At 37.8% G+C, this 18174-nt stretch overlaps 1 protein-coding gene across 1 annotated transcript in view; it reads left to right on the plus strand.

Annotated features, from left to right (window-relative positions):
• Window positions 1–18174, plus strand: part of PAM (peptidylglycine alpha-amidating monooxygenase) — a gene marked incomplete at its 5' end in the record, with an annotated part of 40756 nt that overhangs the window by 12432 nt on the left and 10150 nt on the right. The window contains 2 exons of the mRNA XM_010148247.1: window positions 7837–8142; window positions 12944–13073. Of these exons, the coding sequence (XP_010146549.1) occupies window positions 7837–8142; window positions 12944–13073 (436 nt within the window). The remainder of the gene's footprint in view (window positions 1–7836; window positions 8143–12943; window positions 13074–18174) is intronic.

Below are 18174 nucleotides of genomic sequence, written 5' to 3' on the forward strand. Positions count from 1 at the left end.
TGACACTTTAAAAAGTACATTTTTGCTTGTCTCTGGCTTAGGGAATTTAGACATTAGTACTGACAAGTAACATATATTTTGCCTCTGATGGTGGAATCTGGAGTGAGAGTCAAAGTTGTGATTCTTTTGCTTTCAGTATTGCTCAGTTGTACTGCCAATACTTTTTTTTCCCCTCTTTCCCCATTGTTTCATTATTACCATGAGCACAAATTATTTCAGGAGCTCAAATGGTGAAATTTAATACAAGTGAACGTAAGATCTCTCTTTCTGAATGTCCCAGCTAGACTCACGTGAGGTCTTTTTTTCACAGTTGAGTGTTTTAACTGAAATCCCATTACACCTCCTGCGTTTAAAAGCATACCCCAGGTGGAGGCCACATTCAGCAGTTAGCTTGTACAAAGTTGGGCTTTACATCTGCAGTCACAGAACTGCTGTCCTGGTGTATGGACTGCTCTATAGCGGTGGCCCATTTATTGTATGAGGGGCGTTTTTTGTAAGAAAAAATGTTGATGTTCTTCATAATCAGTACAAAATGAGGGCTGAATTAAAGTTACACATAGTTTTTCTGTTTACTACCTTTTGGATGGCTAAACCATCTTTTAATTATTTTCAGGTGTTGCATGCTATATTTGCACGTGAGTGCACACACACAGAGGTGAATACTTTTGCACAACACATTCATTACACTGCTGGAAACATCTTGCTAGGTTGTAGCTGAGTCTGTGAGTTGAGAAACAGTACCCTCCGTTCAATGTTGCATATTTTGCCGTTTACTCGTGCATTTCTGTGAAAACCTCATTACAGTAAAATTACTGAATAAGGCTTTATGTATATCTTTCTGGGATGGAAGTTTCTGTTTGATTTAAGTGAAAGGAGAAGGTGTAGCTCTTCTTCCTTCTGCCTCGTCTCTCTCTTGTTTCCTTTGTAAAAAAAAAAAAGGAGGGGGAAATGTGAAGGGGGGCCTGCAATTTCTTGCAGGATAGGTGTTGAAAGGAAGAGGTAAGGAGGATCGGCATGCCGGCAGGTCCTTGATTTTTCAGGTAATGAAGTAGTGTGTTATGTGGCAAACCTACAGCAGCAGTCTCAATCAACAGGACTTGATCTATTTTATGCCAGCACATGTAGCCATGAGTTACATTCCTCTCTAAAATAAATTTGTCATAATTCATCTTTGCTAGTATGGTTGTGGTGGTGAAAAAAAGAGAATTCGGTTTGGTAGGTGGTTACAATTTCTTAGGTATATGGAGAAAGGATGAGGCTTAGAAGACAAATTCACTTTCCAGTATTGATGTGGGATGCCTGGAGTGAAGTGTTAGAGACATTTTTAGATTAATGACAAACATATGAGAAAATCTTCAGATGTTTTTGGGCTTGGGGTACATGTTTGGTCAGAGATTATGAGGTCCCTGAAATAGGGTACAAAAATAAGAGAAAAGCGACTGAATTACATTTTGGAAGAATATGCTACTGAAAGGTATTAAGAGCAATATTTACTATTAGAGAAGTATAATTGGGATGATTCAGAATTGGAGAGGATTTGCTTCTTGTTTCAACACTAAAAGATCCTGCTCAAAGTTGTAAATAAAAGATGAGTCTTTGGTTTGGTTAGAATAAGGTTATTCATAATCTTTACAAAAGCATCTTCAACACAGTAAAGAAAGGAGCATCAGATCTAAGCAAACAAAATTGAAATTAGTATAGGTTGCATACCTAAGCAGGAAAAGAATATAAAAAGCATGGAAAAAAGCCATTTTACATTTAATGTTACAGTCGTCACTGTTTGACACCTGGTTTATATTCTTCGATTCTTAAAATTATAGAGGGACTTACCCTAGATATTTTCTGTAATGTAAAAGACTAATTAATAAACAACAGCAAAAACTGCTCGTAATATCATTACTATGTCTGAAGAAATGGAAAGTGGGCATTGTATTAGTACAGGAAGAGTTCGGCGAAATTATTAAGTCATAGCAGAAATATTAAATACCCTAAAAATTATTTTATTAAAAGAAAAAAATGGAAGATACCACAACGACTCTTTAATAAATAATCTCATATATGTTGTTTTGTGAGAAGAAATGTATTTACCAGTATTTACTGCATGAAATAGAATTCTGGGGTGAAACTAACATACTGTTGTGCCTGAATTACAAATGTGTGTAGTATATCCGAATGAGCACAGCAAAATCCAGTGTGTTAAGACCATTGTTAGTCATTTAGCAGTAGCTGAAAAATGTATTCTGTTGTAACAAAACCATTAGTTCTTATCAGGAACTTATTTCTATTCAGGAAGGAAAGAATAGGGCAATTACAAATCTGCAACCTGCTTGGGTTTTGAGTTTCAATTTCTGATTTTTGGATGAACACAGGTCTGTAACATAATGTAGTCTTCAGTGAAGATTCTTTTATCTTCTTTTGTACTTTCTCTTAAACTTTCCCTGACACAAACTCCTCTAACTTAGTGATTTTATAAACTATACCTGGACTCTGAAAACATTTATACATTAAAACATTTTGACAGGTGAATGAATTAATAACAAAGTGCATTTACATTACAATAGAAGTTAAAGCCCTTCTTATAGACATGCAGACATAGAAGAAAACAGCTAATGGTTTTATTTTTTAACCTTTTCTTCTATCTCTTTTTTTAGCGCTTTAAGCTGCTTAGAGATACCTTGAGAGCAGATGCAGTTCCTGGTCTTCAAACATGTCACTTTGGCTATGCTCTAAGAATGCACTTAGGGCACAGTCATGGTGACCAACAATCTCTAGAGCACCTTAACCATTTCACTTCCTCCTATCTCTGCCTCCTTCCCCCAGACCCTCAGATCCCTTCAAAAAGAAAACAGCCTTACTTAATAGTTTTTAGTTCTCAGGAATCTTTCCAATGCTTTCATCAAAGCAACAGATTAAATCAGTATGGTAGGACTTGCATGTAAAATAATAGCAGACTAGAAGCCATTTTGAAAGTTGTTTTGGCCTATTATGTCCAATGTCACTTCAAATAAATAGAGATTAGATTTTGTTCATTTCTGCAATGTGTTTCTGTGCCTTTATCCCCTTCTTTCCTACCAGCAGTGTTATCTTATGTATGCCTGTTAGAATGAGCTTAGTAGCTTCACTTAGGAGATAAAGGAAACTAAAGTTTTGATTTTGATAAATGTTTATTTGGAAGGTTTTTATTTATGATGGCAGAGTCTTGAAGGTGGTATTTGCAGTCAAATTTCCTTATTTTCATCAGGAAGATAATTGTGAAATACACGTTCTTTCATATGAATCTATAACATACTACACAGACATGTAAGATTTAAGGTGAGTCAGAGTCTTATTTGAAGTCCATATCATTTGGACTCTGATCTCAGCTCTTCTGAAAAGGCAAAGCAATGACTGTTTTTGCCAGATGAACATGCTAAACAGAGGCACATCCTAATAAGGAAAGATGCAGTCGCAGAATACACTCCATTTTATTCAGAGATAATCAGGAAAACCAAAGTCAACTATGAAAACTTGTTTCTTACTACAATCATAACAGGACCGAGACATGAGTTTGGAGGGACCAAAATGTTGGCTTCATCTCAGATCATACACGCTCAAGAAGAGGAGACTTTCAACACAAGGATTCACACCAACTGAGCTGCAGCAACACGCAGATAAACTTTGCTGTACCGATCTCTGTCAACAGAGAGGACTGTTTGCTAGATTTTTGCTCTTAATCTCTCAGTGCTGGTTATTTCCTGGTAAGATGTCGTTTTGTCGGAAGATTGCAGTAGTGGCTTCCTGTTTGAAATCCTATTCAGTCCTGATTCCTTCCCAGACAGACTGGGGACCTGCTCTGAACTGTCTCAGTGAAACTCTACAGGCATTATGACACAAACGCATGTACTGGGTCTCAGACACCACCAGCATGTTGTTACCTTTTTTTAAAAATGCAGTAAAATGAGTTTTCACATATGCATCTTAAACAGCTACAGGTTCAAGCTCTTTCTACAGGCTTACTATGGCTGAACTTCCCATCTGTCTCATAGCTTCATCCTGCTGCTCCATGGCTAGATCCTTGATCAGGCCTGGAAGCTGGGACTTCCAACAGCATAGTGGTGTGCTGCATAAGGACCATGGACAGCAACTGCTCGCTGCAAGTTGGGGAAGTTACGCTCTAGTGCTGAAAAAGGACGGGTTTTAGACATGGATAGTTCACCACCACTGGGATTCTACCCAGTCCTTCGTGTTCAACATACTGAACTGTTTTATTAACCTTAAACTGCTTCGGTCTTTTGTTGAGAGCAGGTGAGGTTCAGCTGATGGTTTGCCATGAGGTCGCCAATGTTATGATTTTATTTGTTTGACTGTTTTCCAGAACTCTGTAAAAGAATATTCTTAGTGTAGGACTGCCATAGTTAAAGTATAAACTTACTGCAACAGGCTTGTGCATTGTTTCATTCTGGAGATGTTGGTCTTGACAGCTATCACTTCCTCCAGAACAGAGGAACTGTAGGTATGTATAGCCAATCATCTTTTACTGTATTATGTAGATGGAAGTGTCTGGTAGCTCACACGTAAAAAGTGCACGCAAATGTTCTCTCTGAAACTAACCTCATCAGTCAGCTTCCCTGAAACTGCACTGCTAGACTTCAGTTATTTCAACAAGAGCAAGTTGTTATTTAAGGCACCCATGTCTTCTAGTCGTATGCAGGCATTTTAAAGGCCTGTCTCATCACAAACAAGACCAAACAAATAATATGGTGCATCTTGCTGATGTTCCTTTCCCACTGAGTATCTTCAGGCAAGCAACGTTCTTCAATTGTTCCAGCTAGTACAAGACAGCTGTAAAGCAGCAACATGAAACTGTGCTTTGATGTTTGCTGGATATTGCTTTGCAGGGAGCAATTGCTAACCAGAAACAACATGAGTCTGCTCTTTGCTAGTTATCTGGAATGAATTCTGAACTACTTCTTAAGAACATGCTGCTTACAAATTTATTGTAATCTGCCTTGAACTTGGTGTAGAGATTTCATATTCATTTTCGCAAACACATTTATTCACAGTGAAGATCGTGGTTTCAGAACAGCTACATTTCAGACCACTTTCAGTCTCCTGAGGCACACCTTTTTTCATACATACAGACAGTTCCTAGATAATCTTGATGGTTATGGTTACATCACCCCTGCTTAATGAAAGCATTAATAGGACAAGCTCAACTTGGAAAGAATCTCATGTATAGCCATTGATACTGATACTCAAACCACCTTAACTCAGTATTCCACTGTTTGAAAGTTTCTCACATGATCATAGGCTCAGTGCTAGGAGAAATCCAAAACTGATCAACCAACTTGGAGTTGAGTCCCTAATTAATAGCTTCCATAAAGACCACTGGAATTTTCTGTGAAAGTACCTTGTCCTAAAAATTGTTCTCTGGGTTTTCATTGGATTCCCCTGCTCTCTTTTCTTCTTGTCCTCTACTGTGTCCTATCTCTGAGCAGTTTCTTTTGTATTAAGAGAAGCTAATTTCAGACAAGCAAACCAAAGTGCTTTTTTGTTTGGTTGGTTGTTTTTTTAAGTCAACAAGCAGTATCTGTTTTAATTGCTCTGTGTCAACCATTGCACAACAGAGGCAGAATGCAGTGTGTTTGGCAGAAGCAGGAAGCTGGCAAACTTTTCTGTTCAAGCAGAGTGAGCATATGAGCTGTGAGTTAGGGATCTGAAACTTTTATACAAACTGCAGCATGTTGGGGTGCTTTTTGTGCTCAGGAATTACTAATAAATTGATCAGACAGCTGATACAGAACTGAGAAAGAGTGAACTGGGCAAAGATCACTGAAGTTTCTTTATAAAGTTTAAAATAGCACCAGGCTTGCTGCCCTAGGGAGACTTTTCACAGTTACATTAAGCAGAACCGAGCTTTTACCATTCACACCTCTGCTGGAAATGATTGTATATGAAGTCAGAGGGTTTTGCTCATCTGTGGGTCTCCACCCACCAATAAAACCAAAATATTTGTACATATAAACTTTAGTTTTTTTAATGGTGCAAAAACACAGTTAAGGCCAATGGAGAGTATTTTAATACTGAATGTTTCCTAAGTAAAGGAAAGTCCAGATGTGTTTCTACCTCAGCACCAATTCTTGGGTGCTTTAATTAGAGAGTACTGATCCTGAGTAATGTAATTATAAACCTTCCTCAGAATAAATATGGTTTGTATTCAGAACTTCTATTATATCGTAATTTCTGAATATGTGGATTTGTTCTGAATCAGTAGTTGGACTAGTTGAATGACAGTACTAGGATTATTCAGCATTCTAGCTTCACAGTTGTATTTGAAGCAAATTATTCGTATTTGTTATTTAGCTGAACGATTCTCTATCTGATCTAATTTGCTTTGTTCATGTCATTGAAATTGGCCCTGCTACTTCAGTAATTATTTTCTGACAGAAGATTTCATCAGGGATGTTTCATTTCCAAGGGCAAGGAATGGAATCCTACTCAAAGTCATTGAACTAGGACTGTTTATAAACATGACAGATCCTCTTTGGGTCTTTTCCAAAAGACTTAATTTCCTCTGTCCCAGGCTGCAAGTGATGGTTTCTGGATCCAGATGGGGTTTTTTTGGTGCAAGCTTCATTAGGTATTATTAGTTATTGTTTTGCTTTTCTTAAAAAAAAAAAAAAAAGTTTTATATAGCATGTGATAAAATAATACAGATTCTTAAATATGGGTGACTTGTACTTAAAAATACCTACTTGCATTAAATCTTAAAGCATATTGGATGTGTCTTTTCATTCAAATGGTGCAGCTGTACGTAATAGAACTAATAATAGTTTCAAGCAGTCAGGATACTTGGTTAATACAGGTTGGGTATCTGCTGGCTAGCAGAGAATCCCAGGAGAAGAATGTACTTCTCACCATATCATGACTGCAAATCCTGCAAAAAGAACTAAACTTTGACTTCATCAAAAGCTGTTAGGGTAGTTTGAATATTTAATGAAGAAAGTTGTAGTTTTGGAATTTGCATAGCTAATTTCTGTTTGTCTGCTTTGAGCTATTGTTCTGGAATTCACTGAAATGCTTGTTGGTGCCTAAGAAAGCTGTTGTGATGACTGCATTGCTCACAAGCAGCTTGAGGAAATAATGTTCCCTTCATTGCCAGAGGATACTGTGACTGGGGTGTCACTGTTTGGAGGAGGAGGAAGGACAGGACTCAGACCGAATTAATAAATGAAAATTTAATGGATCACTGTGTTTTACTAGTGTGGGTTATTTCCACATGATGCTCTATGTAATCTGATAGCAAATGTGAAAGTTTGTTTTCTTATAGCCTATGCTTCTCTATGTAATGACAGATTTCAAAGAAATATATTTTTAAATGCATCACAACTGTGTATTATTGTCTTTATAAGTGAACAAATGAATAATACTATGAATTTTTTATCTCTCTGTTTTATAAAAATGAAATAAATCTGCAGTACCCTGGCAAATGCAGATAGTTCCATCGTAAATCTCTTTCTTTGAAATTTGCACACTACTTTTTCTGGTTTTTTTTTTTCCCCCTTGTTCCCAAGAACATCTGTGCAGAGGTGATGATATTTTTATGCCAGAGTGGTAGGTAAAAGTGCGTATTTATGTGTAAATCAAAGTTGATAAAGATTTAACATTATCTGTTCACACCAGAGACTTGGCTCATTCAATACCCGAGGCTGGGACAGTTCCCTCTTATACTACTTTTGACAATGACTGTTTAAATATCTTTGTTACATTATACTTTGCTGAAGCTTTCTAAAACTACACTATCTGTTATAATTGTTTTTCCCTCCTTTCCTCTTATCTTTTCTCTTTTCTGTACAGGTGATTTCTATTCACTCCTTTCCAAGCTGCTAGGAGAAAGGAAAGATGTTGTGCATGTGCATAAGCATAACCCTACAGAAAAGGCAAAATCCGATCTTGTAGCTGAGATTGCTAATGTAGTCCAAAAGAAGGATCTTGCCAGAGAGATCACAAATCATGATGAGAGGGACAATACTATTCTTGTCAGAGACAGAATTCACAAATTTCACAGACTAGAGTCTACCTTGAGGCCACCAGAGAACAGACATTTCTCTTTACAACAGCCTAAACATGGTGAGGGAAGCTGGGAAAAAGAACATACAGGAGGTGGGTTAGGGGTTAATTTTATACAATGAAATGCAATGTAAGAGCTGTGATCCACATTAGCAAAATCTGAAGGGAATATCAATTGATGCTTGGAAGTATTTTACGTGACAGATTTCCAAATTATGGAAACATTCTCCCTCTATTTTAGAGGCATTTCAGTGGGGTTCTTTCCCCCTCCATGTGTGAAAAAATAATGTATACCAGTGGCACAATACCAGTACTTTTTGGAATATAGAGTATTTTTTCCTACTCTCAGGCCTTTTACTTAATCACTTTATATCAATTATGCTGAAACAAGGTAAACGCAGGATATAGTAGTTACGGGAAGTGAAGAATTTCTTAATAGAATTAACCACTGTAAAATGGTCACTGGGATAATGGATGTATTTTATGAGTTTTCTGACTGCCTTGATTTGTCAGATACAGGATTTTGTAAAATCCATTGGTGTAATTCGATCAGACTTTTTTTTCTTTCATTCACAAAGAGTGGTAATTAATCCTTTTAAAAATCTAGAGAAATAGAATTTTCTGCATATTTATCTCAAATTGGGCTTGGCTATCCAAATATTCTTGGACAGGCTGTTTCATTATGCTAGGATTATCATTCATTCCCTTCAGGTTTCTATGACAGCAGAAACCATGGAAGTATTGTGTTTGTTTTACTTGCAGTTTGGTCTCTGTGATATTGATTGTGCTTAGTCTTACTTGCTAATGTGGAAAGCCAGATAATGCAGCATGTGACAAGTATCTCATAAAAGAAACTGGTATGTATGCATGGAAGTCATCTGTATGCGTAAGCTGTAGCAGCACATGCTTGCTTTTATGTTGCAACCAGCCCGCTCGATGTTTGCCAGTACTGTTGTACACAAATATACATCATTCATCATCCATTTTTAATTTCAGTTCAAACTGTTAACACGTATTGTCTCTGCTTATGTGAGATTCTGCTGTAGTATTCAAATGCAGCAAAATTCCGGGCTTGTATTTAACAGCAAACCAAAGATGGGGACTTTCTATGCTAGTCTGTCAAGTTACTGGCACTGGGGCAAAACCAGGTGGGATGTTACCATGTGCCTGAGATAAGTGCAAATCATAAATAATTCCATAACTGACACTGGAATTAAATGCTCGGAGGAGTAATGTGTGTAGCATTTCTGCTAAACCAGTTTTTCAGTTCAGGCTAATAGCATGTGGTGAAGTAGAGGGGAAAAAAGATAGTTCCTTTCTGTTCTAACTGATCCAAAGGAGGGAGTGTCAGTGAACTGAATAAATGGCTTAGTTGGCACACCATATGGCGTGAATTCTAACTACAGAAAGCATTTGCTCACCTTCTTCAGTAGATATGTATTCATTTGGGAAGAATTTGTTGGTGGAGGACTAATTAATAAATAGACTTTCAAATGATGCAGTTCTGAGTTACAGCAAAAAGGAAAACTGAAATGATCTTAATTAGCATTGATTTCTTTTTTAATGTTTATGATGCTGCGAACTACAGAAATGCTGAGCTGCAGAAGCTGTCAGCGCCATCTTTTGGCAAAATAGCTTTTACAGCAGTAGAATCTTCAGGCACGTGTTTATCTTCTGATTTGGGAAGTATTTGTGTATCAGAACAGACCATTCCATAAGAAAATTTTCCTCTTCAGAAGAAGAAATGGAACATAAAGTGTTTTAACTTGTCCTGTTTTAATAAAAAAATTTGCACCCCTCATAACATTCTTTAATATATTGAATTGAAAAAATTCTCAGTATTTCTTAGAACAAGACTCTGGTTGCTGTTAATTTAATGTAATTTTTTAAAAGTTAATAGAATTGGAATAGCTTAATATTTAAACAGGTAACTGGCCTGAAATAGCAAGAAACTAGTATGTTAAGTAAAGTTGCTATGTTACATTTATAATTATACTGGTGCTCTTCCTGCGCTGTTGTTATCTTGTTTCCCTGCGACGGGTCAGTAATCCGCCAGGTTGTTCAACATCACCGCAACCAGTACATTTATACCTCCTAATTAATGCAAAACATTGTAATTTTACAGTTGTAAAATTATATAAGCAGTGCTGGCTTGTATTTGTCAGAATTCAAATGACTACTCTTATGGCAGGGAGTAAATGCAATATGGCCAAAATTTGTAACGTTAAAAATGAGCAAGAGCTTCCAGGGATTTCAGGACAGTGAACTGCAATTTTGCCAGTAAATGAGGCTTTCTTCATTCACTGGTAGAGAGATTAGAGGCTGATTTATGTGTTCTAAATCTATGTAATTCTTTATTGTTTGGTGAGAGGAATTACTCTGAATTACAAGGTAGAAGATGTGGTACTTAGTTTAGAAATCTCATTTACAACAAAACTGGTGGAGCTTTTTAATTTTAATGAGGAAAATAAATTTTCTTTGGTTTTGTCTGTAACTGTTCCATGAACCCCTTAGTTCTGTAGGGGATTAATAATCAGTCTTAGAAAAATGAAATCTAAATTTAGTAAGTTTTTGTAAAAATCTATTTTCCTTAAAATAAACCTGTATCAAAGGACTTTCGGTATGAGACTTGCAAAGGGAAAAGATATCAATAATAAACCAATTTTGGAGATGTGAGAGAAAATATAAAGGTTGTGTAGGAGCTGGTTTCTTTGTGATTAGACTGCATTTTAATGTACATTCATTTTATTGTTTTGATCTATCAGAAATCTTTAAGTCTTTTAAGAGTAAGTATAATCATTTTATACTTTAGAGTGCATGCCTTTTGAGAGACTGAATTTTACTGAGGCCAAAATATAGGCTTTCTGTGTTCAGCCTTGTAATTTTTCCAGCTGTTTTGGATAAGGCTTAGAGGCCGTGGGGCACTGTAACATTAAATGTACACGTTTTTCTGCAAGTTAGCTTAGCCTGATACGTGACCAGCAAGTGAGGAGGCGGACGCTGGATTTCCATACTTTTATTCTTTCAAAATCCTAACGTCCATAAATATACCTGGTACTGCACCTGCTGTGACCAACTGAACTGTGCAGAAGAATGAATATGTGTGATTTTTTTGTTAATGGCTTCTCTTCTAGCTTGGAATTCTTGCTCAGCTAAAATCACTTCAGAGTAGAATTTCATGTTTTAGAAGTTTCTGGTTACTGTTAGAGTATTGCAGTTGCTGATTGCCTTAGATTTGTGTTAGGTTTGTGTTAGCCTGAACAGTTTCTCTGTCACCTATTTTAGCTGTGGTATCTAGAACTACAAAGGTAAAACATCTGCTAGTGGGTAGTAGGTTTTTGGCACTGGTTTTGTCTTTCCCGTGTGTAGATTGCAGAAAGCGTTTTTCCCTCCCTGTAACTCCTCAGATAACGTCTCTTCCAAGTGTAATGGGGTGCGGAGGGGAGTATGCTTATCAGAACAGCTGGGTCACACAGGTGACCTGAACATTTTGGGCTTTGTTTCCCATTTCATTTTTCCTTTCATTAGACAATCACGTCCAGCTGACCCCTCTGGCACTGCTTGGATGCTGTGTGTTAAGGTCTGTGATCGGCCTTGTCTCAAAGCACTGATGCCCTGGCACTTTGCGAATGGGGATAGAGATGTCTTTCCTTGGCTAGATGGTAACCGAGTGATTGGTTTTTAGGATCATGCTGAACCAATTAAGTTCTGAAAGGAAGCGATGATGGATTTGCCATTACAGTGTCTTGCCATTACATTTTTTTGGGGGGGGAATACTGTTCAATTTGCTCCTAATACTGCCAGGGAAACCCAGACCAACCTCTTCCAAATAGTATTTAAACAGTCTGTTTGTGAGAAATTAATCCTTGTTGCCAGCACTCTGCAACTTTTTCAAATTTTGGACTATTCAGGCCTGTAGTCAGTGTAAATTTATTTTTACGTAAAACAGATTGAAGTAAACATTTTTTTTATATTTTTAATTTTAATCTTTAAGTTGAAACTAAATTTGTCTCCCTTAATTGAGGAGTTTTATGACTCCAGAAAAACACAAGAATTACCTGACTTTTTAGTAGTCATTCACTTGCTAAGTCCTGTGGTGTTGTTTTAGTGTGAAAATCATTTCTGTGTTACTTAAAAACTATACAGTGTTTATTCTTAAAAGCAGTGTGTTGCGGTGTAAACCATGACAGGTAATCTACCCTTCTTCATCTCTTTCACTAGGTTTAGACATCTATTTCCTATTAGTGCCTATAATATTTGGATTAGGATATGAACACTATCCAGAACTAATCCATATCTTGGCTCTAAGAATGTCATAGGCAAACTTCACAGAATGACTGTTACATTTGCCTCTCGTTGCTATTTTTCTTCCTTCCCTGTCTGTTTGGTGGTTTGTTTTTTTTTTAGTGTTAAAAGCTTTTTTGAAATGATTCATGAATTAAGCACTTCTGATACGTACTTGGTTTAGTGATTCATAGTCTTTGTAATGCATTTTTTAATAAAACACCAATAGGTTAATATTTAAATTTGCCTGCTGATTTTGGATAGTAGCTGCGTATTTCTGGAATCTTTCACTGTAGGAAGTATTCACAGATCTCCTAAAACTTCTGGAGTCTGTGTACCTGTATCCTTGTAGGGTGGAAAAAAGAATGGAGTCAAAAGCGGTTTGGAAGTTTCTGTCATCCTGTACTGTAGCAGGATGTCGGTGCTTGTGCATGCTTTACTACAATAAAACTATGCTTGGAATTAAATTGCAATGCATTAATGGAAATACTGCATGTGAGAAAATGTTCATGTAGTTCCCAACAGCCTGTACCAAATGCCAGTTTAACATGTTATTTTATAAATATGCTATATGAACATCCATCTTCTGTTTGTTTGTTTCTTTGGTCAGATTTCCACATAGAAGAGGCTATGGAGTGGCCTGGGTTAGGCCTCAAACTAGGCCAAGTTTCTGGGTTGGCTCTGGACCCTGACAATAACCTAGTTGTATTCCACAGAGGTGATCATGTTTGGGATGAAAAGTAAGTAGATACTCTGCTGAATGGCACGTTAGAAGGTCAAATTGGTGTGTGCTGTTTGTGTATCTTCTCAAGGAAAGATGAGACACACTGCCGTTCCTTTTCCGTGTAAAATTCAGTTCTTCGGCTGAAAGTGCCTTTGGGCCACGCAGGATGGAAGTAGTGACTGACAGTTGAAGATGATGGGGTTACTAAGTCTTAGACAGTAAGCATGTGTCTCCAGAGGAGAAGAACACAGTACATTATGTCCTTAAACTGGACCGGGTTAGTATGATACTCACTGAGATTAATTGTCTCTGCTTCTCTGTGTTTTTTAGAAGGACTAATTAGCCTGGGAGAATGATGTTTTAGTAAGGTGTACTACTGTTAGCACCTGAGTTTAAGATATGCAAAACTAGATCCAGTGTATCTTCATTCTATTCTATGTTTATGTCCACTCATTAAAATTGGGTTATTACAAGGCACTCTTTCAAAGCTGGATTTGTTCCACTCATTTGGTAAAATTTACTACCTTCAGTGTCACTCAAAACAAGAAGAAAGTCCAGATTTTTGTAATGGCCATTTTTCTTGTGTTTGTAAAGTACTATACTCAAATGTATATTATTTTAAGAATAGAACATTCCAAAAAAATGGTGGCATCCTTATTTGTACAGTGTACTTAGGTCTTAGAGCTTTAAAACACTATGACTGTGTAGGTGGACGCTTTGGAAAAAATTCCATGGAATTGGAACAGAACACTGAGAGGAAATAGTATTAGCCTGTAAGAGAATTTTACGTAGTACCATTTTTAAATGTGCTTTTTAAATATTCTTTCTAAATGTCTCTTCTCCATATATATAACCATAGGGATAAACAGTGGGGTTTTTTTCAACTCCCAGTGAATTCATTTTAAGATAACATAGTTTCTGAAAATTGGAGGGGGCGGCTTTCTCAGCCTTACAATAACAAATTATGCTTAGAATACTGTTTTATGAAGGAAAGTAAGTTCTTTGGGGTTTTAACTAAATAACATAATGCGGCAGATATGTCAATCATTTATGTCATGTGCTTTGTATCAGTGATCTCTCCAGCTCAAGGGTGTGTAAATATAGACTATAAAATTTGAAAGCATGACACATGCTGCAACTTGTATTGCTCAAGCTTCAAGTAAAACCTGATATTGATTTGTTTGGGGGGTTTTTTCATCCTCCTACGCATGAACATAAGTGCTGTTCTTTTTGTCATTGAAGAAAGAATTGAAAAAGTATTTGAAAATAGGTTGGCACTAGTGTTCCTTTCTTATTTCTGAAGTGCGTGTTTTTGAGTGTCTGGCAACTGAGGTATAGACACAACCAAGAGCACAAAACTGGAGTTTGAGACCAAGCAGTATTTGGAGAGCCTACAGATTTTAAACAAATCGAAAACACATTAGGGTTCCCTAAAATACCAAGTGAGCATAATGAGTCAACCATGTCAGGAGACAGATTGAACTTCCAACTTGGTGTGGGTGCAGAAGAAGATCGGAGCTGTGGTCTGGACTCGGGAAGCCTGTGTACCTGTCAGCTGTGCTGGGTAATGCTACAGGTTCACTTAACCCGGCCCTGGCCCTGGCAGCAGCCGTTGTTCATGTTCTGGGTCTTTCTAGCCCCTGACTGTCAGACTTCCCAGAAAAAATGCTTTGTTTTATATTTAGTATTAGTACTAGTCAGTCCTGTGTGAGAGCATGCCGTATTTGCCATCATGTGGGAATTGAAGTTGGAACAAAGGAAAGCTGAGCATATGAGAAGCCAGTCCCAGAGAGGTAACCGATAGGCAACGTGAGCTGCTGCTGACGCTGGTCATGGGCCTTCCGTAAAGATAACTACCCGTGAAATCCTAATGCACAGGATTAGGGGGCTTTGTTCACAAGGTTTTTCTCTCTCCTTCCAGTGGATCATGGCTAATCAATTTAAAGGAAAGCTAATGTTGGAAGGAACCCTTAAATCAGATAGGCTAAAACTTCTGTAGGCCTGTTACATAGAGCATTGTGACTTTAAAGCGAAGTATTTGGGAAACATGCCTGTGCTAAGCTGTTGTTCCCTATCTTTTGGCACACAGAAGAGGCACACAGAAGTGTGCTCAGCCAGTCAGCCTTCCCTTTTTATCTTTGGGTACGTCATGAGCATATGAAATAGTCTGGGGACCCTTTCATGGGTTGTGCTGAAAAGGAAGGAGTGTATGTGTTCTCATTTTTCAATAAAAAGGAATAGAAAATGAGTATTTGAAAGGGGTTTATTGTGACTTGTGTCGGGAAGGGCTAAGGCATTATCAGACTTTAAAGTTAATGTTTATCATTAACTGCAAATACACTGTTAATTGAATATAATACTCATTACCAAATCATAAACATGATGAATCCATCAAGCCTGAAAGCCCAGAATTTATTTTCTCTGTTGCAGTGCTTCACCAACATAGTATAGAAACAAATTAAACAAAAATTATCTGTGCTGTTAGGCAATGCACAAATGTTTCCAATGCATTATTAATATATACCATAAAAGTTGGATCATCATTCAGCTAAATATAGCTGGATGAATGCTGGTGCTGTTTTATAAGGCAGTGCAAAAGCAGTTAGGTGATGACAAGCCCTGTAATACAGTAGCAGCTTTTCAGTGGCTGTAGCATTCCTTCTGTTCATGATTTAAAAAATCCTCTTAAATAAGTCAGGTTCTTTTACCACACTCTCTCCTTAGTTTCAGAACAGTCTGCTACAGGCAGTGTGCGCCGTTCAGAATGCAAAAAAATCAAAACTACTCAGCTAATCAATTAATCAGTTGGAAGGTTTTTTGTGTGTTTGTGATGAAAAATTTATACCTTTCATGCAATTTATAAAAAACTCAATAAAAGAATATAAACTGCATTCTTGTTACAGCATTCTTAACAGGCTAGGCAGGTTAATTTGGGCTGAGCACTGTACCACAGTGCTGATGGATATTGATCAGTGCTAAGATCTCAGGCTTGTGCCTTCAGGGGTTATGAGATCACGTGGTCTCTCTGCATTTAACATGGAGCCCACCAGAAGGACATCAGATTTAGCAATAAATTGTTTGTATCAGTGTGACGTGGCCAGCTGAGAAGCAGAAAAATAGCTGTGGAATTACACTGGGGTTCAAAATTAGAAGTGATCACACAGGCAGTGTATTTTAGTCGTCCTTTCATATCAAACTGCAGAACCTGTTAGAAAAACATGCTGCAGAGCAATGTGACATGAAATAGTACGGTGTCATTTTGGTTGGTTGGTTTTGGTCTTGCTTCTTTTAAGCTAGCAGTAGTTGGCACTGTTTGTGTCTTCACTTACCAGTTGAAACAAAGGGACACTGAACACCTGGGAAATCGGTCTCAAACGCTGTGAAGGAGAGAGTGACCGTAGCTCTGTAGCGTACCAGTCTTCCTCCTACAAAAGGAAATTTGACAGGGAGATGGTGCATGGAAGATCACTCCCATAAACTCATTTCAAAGTTCCTTAGGCTTCCTCTGCATAAAATACCGTACAGTCTCCTATTTAGACTGAAAGCACTCAGTTCCCAGAAGAGATGTTAGCAGGGAATGCTCAAAGTCTGGACAGCACTGTTACTGAGAACCAAAATCGTCATAAGGAAAGCAAATAATTTTTTTAAGGTGTCTAGATAGTCAGTTCTCCAGAGATACACCCCTGTTTTCTGGGAGTGGGGAAATTCAATACCTGCTGTCACTAACATTCTCTTATGTGATTGGCTCTGCTGATTGAGGATAACGTTGAAAATAGTGCTAGTTTAGTCTGTCCAGTGTTGGTTCTCCGGTTGTGGTCATCCATGCCTGGAGCAAGTCCTTAGGGGTATTAGACCCCTTTTAAAATAGAACGGTTTAAACCCGAGAGAACTGTCACGCAAGGTCCCCGTGGGCACTGGCACACCGCCACCTGCCGAACCGCGGTCAGACAAGCCGCCACGCATCAGTAGGCCACGGTGTGCCACTGCCGTCTGCCCGGCGTCTCCCTGCGGCATCAGGGCAGGAGTGTTCCGGAGGGCTCAGGAGAGAGGTCTACTAACTATCACCTTGTGCTTAACTATTCACAGTGAAAGGGTTTACTGATTTCTACCAAAAATAAAGAGTCACAGATACCTACCATGTGTAATGGCAATGTCTAAGTATTATTTTTTAATCGTAGCCCATGTGGAAAACCAAACACATCCTGCCATAAATTTTTCTGGTTACATATGAAGCCAGTATTGCTTTTCCACATTGAAAATTCTCGACATATAAATATTTAATGTTATGGAGACGTGAGGCTGCTGGGACCCAACATATAAAGTTTTAATAGCTTTATTCATAGCCTTCTCTGTGACTGCAAAGTGTGTTCTTGTTTACCAAGTTGCATCAGTCATATCTGGGTTTCTCCTGGGATTAACAAATGGATTTATAAATGCAGCGTGGGAGGGGGGAGTATGTCTTTGTATTCACACATTTTTCATCCACAGTGAAATACCATTTTCTAATATTTAGACTTAAATTTTGTTCCAAATATTTTACAGTCTGTTTACCTTCACTAAATGCTGAAGGTATTTCAGCAGGTTACAGTAATGGCCAACTTCTCCGCAGGGATACAGGCAACTGTACTTTCTGTTCTTTTTTAAGCACATGACAATTTTATGCCTAATAAATGCCTTCTGAAAAGCTAATCCTGTTCTTAATGTCTGAAATAGTGACATGTTTAAATGTTGTTTATTAATAGAATCATAGAACCGTAGAATGGTTTGGGTTGGAAGGGACCTTAAAGACCATCTTGTTCCAACCCCTCTGCCATGGGCAGGGACACCCTCCATGCCAGGTAGCTTGAAAATTGAGTGTAGAGTTGTGGTGGTAGTAGAAATACACATCATATCCTATAACGTCCTGCAAGGACACCCTGAGAAGGGTAAGAACATTAAGACGTGGACCTTAACAGTAGTAAGCTCTAGCAAAATACTAAATCAGGTTTAAACACAAAAGACATGCAAGCACGCACACATTGCCTTAGACAGTACAAGTATACCTTTTTATTTCCCATTTGCCACAGAAAAAAAAAAAAAAAAGGTTTTATTTTTGGCTGGGCTGCCTTTGGGTTTTT

The sequence above is a fragment of the Eurypyga helias genome, unplaced genomic scaffold (assembly GCF_000690775.1).
Source record: "Eurypyga helias isolate BGI_N326 unplaced genomic scaffold, ASM69077v1 scaffold29203, whole genome shotgun sequence".
Classification (NCBI taxonomy): Eukaryota; Metazoa; Chordata; class Aves; order Eurypygiformes; family Eurypygidae; genus Eurypyga; species Eurypyga helias.